We start from the raw sequence: 9,710 nt of genomic DNA, 5'->3' as shown, positions 1-9,710 counted from the left end.
GGCCTGGTCTCCCCCAACTGCCCTCCCCTGCTGGCCTGTTCACCCCCAACTGCCCTCCCCTGCTGGCTTGGTCTCCCACAACTGCCCTCCCCTGCTGGCCATCTTGTGCAAGGGCATGATGGTCAATTTGCATATTACCTCTTTATTATATAGGATTATTATATAGGATTGCATAATAAGGTTGTACCTTATTGGTTAATACTTGGTACCAGAAAACCTTATAATACAAGTATAGGTAAAATCACTTTTATTTTTTTGTAAATCAATCAAATTTATACTTTTGTCAGATTGGCAAAAAATATATATTTCTTGGTGTGCCGCAGAATTGTAGTAATCAGTCTATGTGTGCCAGGAGATGAAAAGGTTGAAAAGTGCTGTCCTAGATGTTCAGTGTGATCTTGTTTAATCCCCCCAGCAACTCCGGTATCCGTCCAGGTTACAGATGCAGAAACTGAGGCCCAGGAAGGAAAAAGCAGCAACTCCTGGCTCTGGGAGCCCTGCTCCCCCCTTTCCTTCAGGGTAATCCGCACGGTCCATTCTTTGTCTTCATCAGACAACTTTCTTCAAATGTCTACAAGTCCTTTCCCTCCACATCGTGCTTTTCTGCTCTGAGATGCCACAGGAGCTCTAGTGGTTGTCCTCAGTCCTTAGAGGGAGAAGGCACTGGCGACCCTCCAGGCACGGCTGGTTTCCGGTTGGTTCCGCCGGTGGCCCGTCTCCATGCTCCCTTTGGGTCCCCACCACAGCAGACAGCAATCCAGGACACTCCTCTGCCCCCAGAGCGCCAGGCAAGCTCCCCAAGCACATGGGACGTTCCAGGCTCAGTCCTGGCAAAGGACGTGTTCAGAATTTCCCACAATCCATGTGTGTCCCCACTGGCCTCTCACTCCCAGCCCAGGAGGCACATGCAGCTGAGCCTCCCTGGGCCCCAGGAGCAACCTGCCCTGGAGCTTTGCTGCCATCCCACCTGCCTCTGCACCCTCACCCCGTGCACCTCCCCCTGCCCCCAGGGAAAGGCTCCTTCCTCCGGAAGTAGTCGCCCAGCTCCTGCTCTCCCACTCCCGTTGATTTATTGCTCTCCTCCTCCCCAGACAAGTCCTCTGCTTTGTAGACTCTTACCGGAGTCGGGCTGGCCAGTAGGGGAGGGGCAGGGAGAGGAGGGGCCCGGAGCAGATGGAGAACCGGCCCATGGGATCCCGTGAGAGGATTTGAGGCTGAGCTCTCCTGCCTCTCCCACTCACAATTCAACACCACAAAGCAGAAGGCACATGCCCCCGCCCGCACCGTGGGCAGACCGAGCCCACCTCCACAGCCGCGCCATCAGACGGCCATTCGGGTCCTGCTATGTGCTAGGTGCTGGCCAGGACACAGTGACAAAGAAGGCTAGGCTGTGTGCAGTGTGGGTGTGGCTCTCCCGCCACACCTCTATACCCAGACAGCTCTCCTCCCCTCCCCCCCACATCACACAGTCCCCAAACCTATGCCCACAGGGGTCACGAGTGAGAGGGTCTGTGCCTTTCATCCCTGTGTACAAAGAAGGCTAGGCTGTGTGCAGTGTGGGTGTGGCTGTCCTGCCACACCTCTATACCTAGACAGCACCCCCCCCACATCACACAGTCCCCAGACCTATGCCCACAGGAGTCACGAGTGGGAGGTCTGTGCCTTTCATCCCTGTGTCCCCCAGCAGCCTGTGGAGCTGGAATCACCCTGGGCCACGAAACTCTCTTCATTTTCTTTCCTGGACACAAAGAGCTTGGGTTGGGTAGATAGAAGGGACTGGGGCCACCAAGGACACGGGAACTTTGTCTTGTCTCTCCTGTCGGCCATAGCTGGGGCCGTGGGCCTCAGCGTCCCTGACTCTAAAATGGGCCTTGCCTTCCTCCCAACGTGAGGACCAGAGACTACGTCCTTGCATGCGGTTCTTTCCCTCAGTTCTGCACCCCCTCTCGGCACTATCTCCTCTCCTCCTCTGCTGTCCAGGCTGGTGGGAAAGTGGTGCTGTCTGAACAGGACATCGCTATTGCCATTGTTTCATTCTTAAAAGGAGGAAACGAAGGCATAGAACAGCTTGTCCCTCTCACGTTGCTGGATTGGGACCCAAGAAGGCATTTGTAGCTTTGGAGGGTGTGGAAGGAGGGACATCAGCCCAGCTTCATGCAAACACTTACTTTGTGGAATTCTTCCCGGTGGGTCGGTCACAGCTCTCTGCGGGGCCAGAACCAAAGCTGCTGAGCTGGGAGCGAATGACCTTCCACGGGCTGAGAGGACAGCTGGGCCGCCTCAGCCTCTGAAGGGTAGGGGGTTGGGGTGGGGCTCAGCTGGGGAGGCGGGGTAATTAATGATTGCCCTGCCCTACCTCTCGGCACTCCTTCCCTGTGGCTGTCAGGAGAAGGCAATGTGGAGGTTGCAGGGAGGGGACTGGAGCCTCCTTCCCCCTCCTATCTGGCTGAGCAGGGCCACTGGGAAGGAAGGGCTGGGAGAAGGAAGATGTGGAGCTGGCACCCCGGAGCTCCTTGCCTTCCCCCTCTCACTGTCCTTCCCCTCGCAGGGAGCAAACCAAAGCAGGGACGGGAGTGTGAGGGGCCCCAGGGAACTGGGTGGCCCAGTTTTCCACGTTGGGACAGGGTGTGAGGGGCCATGCCTGCATCCTGCCCATGACGATCTCTGGGCCAAGAACCACAGTGTTTAACACTTGAAGGGACATTGTGTTCAGACAGTTAAGGAACGGCTGTCTCAGGAGCGGCATTCAGTAATGTATCAATGTGAAGGACACGGGAGTCCTGGAGGCCCTGCGGCATCTCTGGGTCACCCAGACGTGGGGAGGGCCGGGTCACACACTGGTGGGGGGGTGGGGGGGGCAGGTGGAGGAGGCTGGCGGAGCAGCTCTTTACCAACCAATAAGGCAGAAGGTCCACATTTTCATAACCGGCGTGGCAATGCTGAATAGCCACCCTGGTCACCCTCATTCTTCAGAAGACAAAGGAGATCACAAAGCAAAATAATCAGTTTGAAGATGAGACAGTCCAAGTTAGGGTAGAAGATCAACATGAAGATTCCCCACGAAGTTCCCCCAAGAGAGATTCATACACACACACATTGACATACATGTACCCATATACATACACATATACACTACACACATTGCACACACATAGATGCAATACATTGTAGACATGTACACACATAGACATGCCTACACTTACACATACTATACATACATCAAACACATAACACAAATATATATATTACACATACACACATTACATACAGGTACAAATTTACATGCATACACAATAGACATGTACACACATAGACACATGCACGTGCCATAACACATAGACATACATCACATGCAACATACATACACACATTTACACACCGCGGCACTCATTCAACACATTTACACACACAGTCACACAGACACACTAGGCATAGACACATACTTCACAAACAACACACATACACATACATAGACGCACAAACTACATAACGCACACTACACACATAGACACACACTCATGCATCACACAGAGATACACACATACATACACACATTCACACATGCACACACAGACATATGCATACACACATATATACACCTAGACACATGTACACGTGCACACAATGAGCCGTTGCCCTGACTAAAGAGGATGCAAACACTTACTTTGTGGAATTCTTCCCACCCTTCCCCGCTGCCTTAGGCTTCCCCCTCCTGTTATTGAAGAGAAGGGAGGCAGAGGCCCAGGGCAGGGGTTAGGAGATGCTACAGTGAGACTCGGGGAAGGACATCCACATGGGGTGGGAGGGAGGAGACCTGGGTCTTAATCGTGATTTCCACCCCTTGGTCCCTGGGCCAGCTCTGTGCTGTCTGCCTGAGGTGCGGGCCCAGGCAGCGCCCAGGCAGCGTGGCCTTCCCCTGCGGGGGAGGAGGGTAGGGAGGGGGTGTGAGCACTGGCAGATTTAAGCAGGAAAGAGCAGCGCGGGTTTACTGAGCATCTTCAGAGGGCTAAGCTCGCTGGCTTGCAGGAGGACACCCTCTTCTTGCCAGGTGGGAAATGACTGTGGCATAGGAGGAGGGGCGGGGCCAGGACAGAGAGGAGAGGGAGCAGTGCAAATGCAAGCTGCCGGCAGCTGGGCCCCCAGAGCCTGCAGACCTGGTGTTTGGGTCTGTGGGCAGCACATGGAAAGGAGGCTCCTCACTTGCACATGCCCAGAGGTGGCACCAGGCCTGACTCACTTGGGCCTCCTCTCTGTGTGCAACAGCAGTGGGGACCACAGAGGGGCTCTGGCGGCGGGGAGAGGTTGGCTGGGGAGAGGATGTTTTCCCAGGAATGCCTGGGGGCGCTCCAGGAAGCAGGCACATCAGGGTTGCTGGAAATGTAAGCCTCGCTGGTTTTTAATTGGGACAGAATGCCGGAGCAGATAAAGTGCCTTCAAAATAACGATGCGATCCAGAGCGGGAGGAGGAGAGGGGAAGCCAAGCTCTCCCCAACTTCTCCTCCTCTGACCACAGAAATCCTCCCTGGAGTGTGGACAGCGTTGGCTTGGAATTTGCTGGGGGAAGAAGGAAGCGAGAGGGATGGGCCAGAGGCCGCCCTGCCGCCCACTCACCTCGCCGTCCTCTCTCCATCTAATGAGCTGTAAGGCCAGAAGCCAGCGCCGGTCTGAGGATGAGCAGGCCTGGCCAGGGCTAATTCCCGCCAGCAGATTCTCGGGAGCTATGGAAATGAAGCGGCCTGGTGGACGGCAGATAACCGAGGGGCCTGGGGCTGCAAGGAGCTGAGTGTCTTTCTCCAGTTATTTAATATTTATCACAGCGGGCGCTCTGGGCGTCCAGCCTGGGGGTGTGCGTGTGCAAGCATGCATGCCTGCACGGGGCCGGGAAGACCCAGGTTGCATGTGCTGCTTTTGACTGCGCAGTGCCAGACATCACTCCAGATAGAGGCCGACTCTTGGGGAGGACGCCTGGAGAGGAACCCGGACACTTCTCCCTGCAGGGAGGCTGTCACGAGGACGCCGAGGCTGCGAGCGTCTCTTGAACTGTGGAAAAGCCCCAATAGATGGAGAGACAGATGCCTGCCAAGCGGAGAGGACCTGCCTCTTCTCTTTGTCACTCAATGGTCTTGGCACTTCTGGAACGCCAGCCCCACATGCCCAGCCTGCTAGCGCCTGAGACCATGTGATGTCATTTTCTATCCAGCACCTGGCGTATTTCTTTGTTTTTAAGCAAAACGATCATAACCATGATCTCTTATGCATAAATCATTTTGCATTTTGGAAGTTTACAGCTATTGTTTTATAGGATTAGAAGGTGTCTCATTTTCACGTGAGAGGTCAAATCAAAGTGCTCATTCACATTGGACCTTGGACCAGAAGCCTGGTTTAGCCAATTGTCTTTCCACTGATGGCACTGCCATGGGGGCCGCCTTCATAGGTACAACGGCCAAGGTGAACACCTAGGGAGCAGCCCAGGAGTTTAGGGGTGCTCCTGCCTCCACCCCCAAATCTACTTTACTGCCTTTCCCTGGTGGCATTTGGGAGGTCCATTTGGAGATGGATAACCACTTGTCCTTGAGAAATGGAGGCCCTTTGCTCTCCCAGAAGAAAGGGCAGAGGAGAGTGATATGGTTACCTCTCTGCTTCCTCCTTTCGTGTCCTGCACCTGCTGACTAACCTGCAATGGGAACCTGCCGTATGTGCAATTTAGTGGCGAAGGAAAAGAACCCCAGCTAGACATTGTGGGTGCCGCGTGCTGATGTAACCCAGAGTCTCAGAGCTCTCAACCGGCCGGGCAAACCCTTGAGCCTTCCTTCCTATTCCCTGTGCTGTCCTCACTGGGAGAAGTAATTCAACCTGCAACTTAAGCAAAGGCTGTGGGAGGCCCCTGAGCTCAGCCGGAAAGAAAAAGGGGGTATTTTTGCTTCTAGAGGAAGAAAACTCATTTTCCCAATGCACCTCCGCCCCCTCCTCCTGTGCCCATGAGCTTAATTTTCTTCCCCTCCTAATGAAGATGGATCCAAGCCAAGCTGGATATTCAAGGGGGAGCCAGGCAGGGGAGCTGAGTGTGGGAATGAGGGGGCAGAAACAGCTTCTCTTGTGGAGAGGAAGTAATTAATTTTAAGAGAGAGCAGAGATAGGGAAGCCCTTGGTGATAGAATGTCAAACTCCAAATGCAGGTGGATAAAAATTAAATGAGAGCATGGCGAGTTTCTTTTGTTCATTCACTGGCTCATTCATTCAGCAGATGCTGAGTTCCTGCTGTGCATGGGCAGACGCCTCAGGAGCGCACCAGGAGAGGGTCCTGTTCTTCCTGCCCATAGCAGGGCGCAGGTAGCTGGTGGGAGGGTGTGGCATCTGGAAACCAAAGCCTCTTGTCATTAGGACAAAGCATTTGCAAACATACCACTCAATGTCTGAGTATATTGGCCTTTGGAATTTAGGATTCGTTGCTTAAATATCAGCAGCTGAGGCCCCAGCTGTATCCGACCAGCTCGTTCTATCATGGGTTAAATAATAATGTTGTCCATTTGCTTTTCTGGTCACTGATTGCATTGTCCTCTGACTGGGTTCTACCCTCAGTCCAAAAATTAGATTAGCCCCTCCCTTTCAGTGTCTGTTGTGACATCACAGAATTGCCATAACAACGGACTATGATGTCAACAGAATGCCTGGTGCTGCTAAAAGGAACTATGTTGGTCAGAAAGGATTCTATCACCCGAAGACAAAAATGGAATGATCTGGAAAGCCAGAGGAACTGGAAATTGGTATCAGAAGGGACATCTCGGCGGGAATAAGACAACAGTGGGTCTGGAGCCTTCTTTGTGAGAACCCTTTACGAACAAGCAAGGCACTTAAGGAGACTGACCGGAGAGCCAGCGGGCGTGCCTGGAGGCGGGGGATGGAGGAGATGACCTTCAGCGGCCCTTGCAGCCCGAGGGCTCTAAGCCCTGGAGGATGCCCCGAGAAGGGGAAACTTGACCATCTGCGGTGTGGAGAGTTCAGGGGAGTGAACGACAACGCAGCTCCCCTTGCCCTTGAGCAGATCTGACGGTGCCAGCTGGAGTTCATCATATCGCATCTGGAAGATTTTCAGAAATGAACACACAGTGACCCCCCCTGAGCTCCTTCGCCGCCCTCTTCCTCACGAGCTTTGGAAAGAAGCTTTCCTTCCGTTTCTCCTGAGCAAAGAAGCTGCTTCTTGCCACAAGCTCTGGCTCCCCAGCTCCACGTGCTCCTCTGCTGGACCACCCCAAGCCGAGAGCAAGTGCGCTGGCGCTGTGTCCAAAGGGAGCGCGCGGGGGACTTGGCAAAGCTTTGCTCATTCTGCTCCTGTCCAGACAGAAGAAGGCTGGGCAGGCTGGGCGAGGAGAGAGGAGACGGATCCACCTCAGCGTCCGGGCAGCAATAGCACACGAATCCGGAGCTTCCTTTAACCCCTGAGCCCACAGCATTGGAGCGTCTGGGCTGGGAGTCGCAGGCAGGGAGGACTGACTGTCTTCCCCCAGGTCGGCTGGCTGAGCTTCTGCTGTGCAGACAGGCATGCCAGCCCCAGACTCCTCCGCCTGCCCAGCTGCTCTGTGTCCTTAGCTCAGTGAGGTCGGACGACCTGGAAGGTGTACACCTGCTCCATACGCCTATCTCCGTCTCAGCATGTCCTCCTGGGGGACTTGGACTGGGAGGGGTCGCCCCGCTCGCTTTACTCTGCCGGGAGCTCTCTGATGGGCTGGATGCTGGGGAGCCACCGGCCCCGTAGAGCACCTGGGCACCCTTCCCACCACCTGGGGAGAGCCCGCCCCCTTCCCTCGTGCTAGAGCCGGGAGGGAGGGGGCACCAGCAGCGTCTGGAGCTCGGCCAGGGACCGAAGGACTTACTGCTCAGAGGATGGTAGGAGCAGGGTGGCTGGGAGGTCCTCTGAGGCTGCCGAACGGGGACAGAGCTGCCAAAACGATGTTGAAGTTTCGGGCCGATCGCCGGGTCAGGTAGGGATTTCTTCAGCGGACATAAGCCGAGCGCAGTAAGAGCAGGCGGAGTTGGCGGCTCCTTGGCCTCGGGTTTCAGAGTGGGGGGTCTGCCGACCCGCCCTGGAGGCGGGAGACGGTTAGGTCCGTGGCTACTGCATTGCAGTGCTTGTCAAGGGGAAGCTGTGCTGGAACTGGCGGTGCCGGGCTGGAGAGAGGACGTCATTTGTAGGGGTTGCTGGGTAGAGCGTCTGGGGCAGGGAGGAATTCGCGGTGCCCTGAAAACAGTGCCAGCTGACAGCAGACTGGGTGTGTGCGTGTGTGTGTGTGTATGTGTGTATGTGTACTGGTGCCTGCAGGGAAGGTGTCAGCAGAGTTAGCACAGGAGTGTGTAAAGTACAGGGGACTGGGGCGGGGACAGGTGCCCTGTGTCACATGGGAAAAGCAGAGACCTTGGCACCTGAAGGACCTTCGTTGTCAGACTGCCCGCCCCCTGGGCCCTGGGGGGCAGAGCCAGGGATGAGGGTGACTGAAAACAGCCACCCATCCTTGCGAAGGTCCCCTGTGGGTAAGTTGAGGAGAGCATCCTGGTTGCACCTGGCAGGGAGGAAGGAAGAGAGTTTGAGAAGCGGGAGCAGATGATCAATATACTCGTGTTAGAACCCGGGCCAGGTGGACGCTGGCCGGACAGGGTCCTGGCCAGCAAGCCCAGGCCGCAAAACCCAGCTTTCCCCCTAGGCCAGCGGTTCTCAACCTGTGGGTCGCGACCCCTTTGGCGGTCGAACGACCCTTTCACAGGGGTCGCCTAAGACCATCCTGCATATCAGATATTTACATTATGATTCATAACAGTAGCAACATTACAGTTATGAAGTAGCAACGAAAATAATTTTATGGTTGGGTCACAGCATGAGGAACTGTATTTAAAGGGCCAGAAGGTTGAGAACCACTGCCCTAGGCCATCACCACCGCCCCGCTGTGCTTCCATCCATTACATGCCTTTGAATTTGATCTCAACATGGCTAGTTTGGAAGCCAGAAAAATACCCTTTGATATTATCTTTGGCTTCAACAGGCAGCCCAGGGGCTGGGATGTGTCCCAGGGCTATTGAAAGGGTCTCCACAAGGTTCTTTTTCTTCTCTCGTGCAGCTGAAGGGGCCAGGCTCCAGTCTCTTTCCCGTGGCACTAGCTGACCAGCTGGCCCTCCGCTGTGGGGGTGCTGGTGTGGCTGGTGTGAGGACCCACAGTCTCGGTACAACCTCAGCAGGCTCTGTCCCGGTTGTGTCTCCCCAGGGCTGGGTGAGGAGGACTCAGCACCCTCCCAGCCCTCACTGGCTGCATGCTTGCGTCTCCTACAACTTTCTTGCCAGGTGGTCCCCTGGGTGGCGAATCCATCTCAAATGGCTGCCATCTGGGGCTCAGACCCTCTGTACCAGCTCCCTCCACATTCATCTCCTCCCCTGTCTCCCCAAAGAGCCACCAGGGAACTGACTGGCCGTTCAGTCAGCTGGGAGGCACCGTAGGACTTGCCAAAGGAGCCTCCACAATATTGTCTCCCGTCTGCCTCTGCACCGACCCTGCCCTGGCCCATGCCCCCTGCTTCCTGCAGGCTGTCCTCACAGCGCCCCACTTCTGGGCCACACATCCCTCCATTAGATCTGACTGCTGAGCCAGCACTTAACCTGACTGTGGGACATGCCTGAGGTCTCAGCGATACCCAGTAGCGCTTAGCTTGGGAGACCCTGGGCTGAG

The 9,710-nt window shown here is 55.4% G+C and overlaps 1 protein-coding gene across 22 annotated transcripts in view; it reads left to right on the top strand.

Annotated features, from left to right (window-relative positions):
* The window catches only part of PLEKHA6 (pleckstrin homology domain containing, family A member 6), a 147,017-nt gene that overhangs the window by 91,169 nt on the left and 46,138 nt on the right, over positions 1-9,710 (top strand). Inside the window, exon 1 of one of the 22 annotated variants that reach the window (XM_014549692.1) lies at positions 7,868-7,979. The exons of 20 other annotated variants lie outside the window; for them this stretch is intronic. In XM_014549692.1, the coding sequence (XP_014405178.1) occupies positions 7,882-7,979 (98 nt within the window). In that variant the 5' untranslated portion in view covers positions 7,868-7,881. Of the gene's footprint in view, positions 1-7,867; positions 7,980-8,507; positions 8,527-9,710 lie in introns of those variants that run through there. One more of the 22 variants, XM_014549705.1, reaches the window with a different exon arrangement.

The sequence above is a fragment of the Myotis brandtii genome, unplaced genomic scaffold (assembly GCF_000412655.1).
Source record: "Myotis brandtii unplaced genomic scaffold, ASM41265v1 scaffold566, whole genome shotgun sequence".
Lineage (NCBI taxonomy): Eukaryota > Metazoa > Chordata > Mammalia > Chiroptera > Vespertilionidae > Myotis > Myotis brandtii.
The sequence above is the reverse complement of the archived record's forward strand: the minus strand, read 5'-3'. Positions and strand labels throughout refer to the sequence as shown.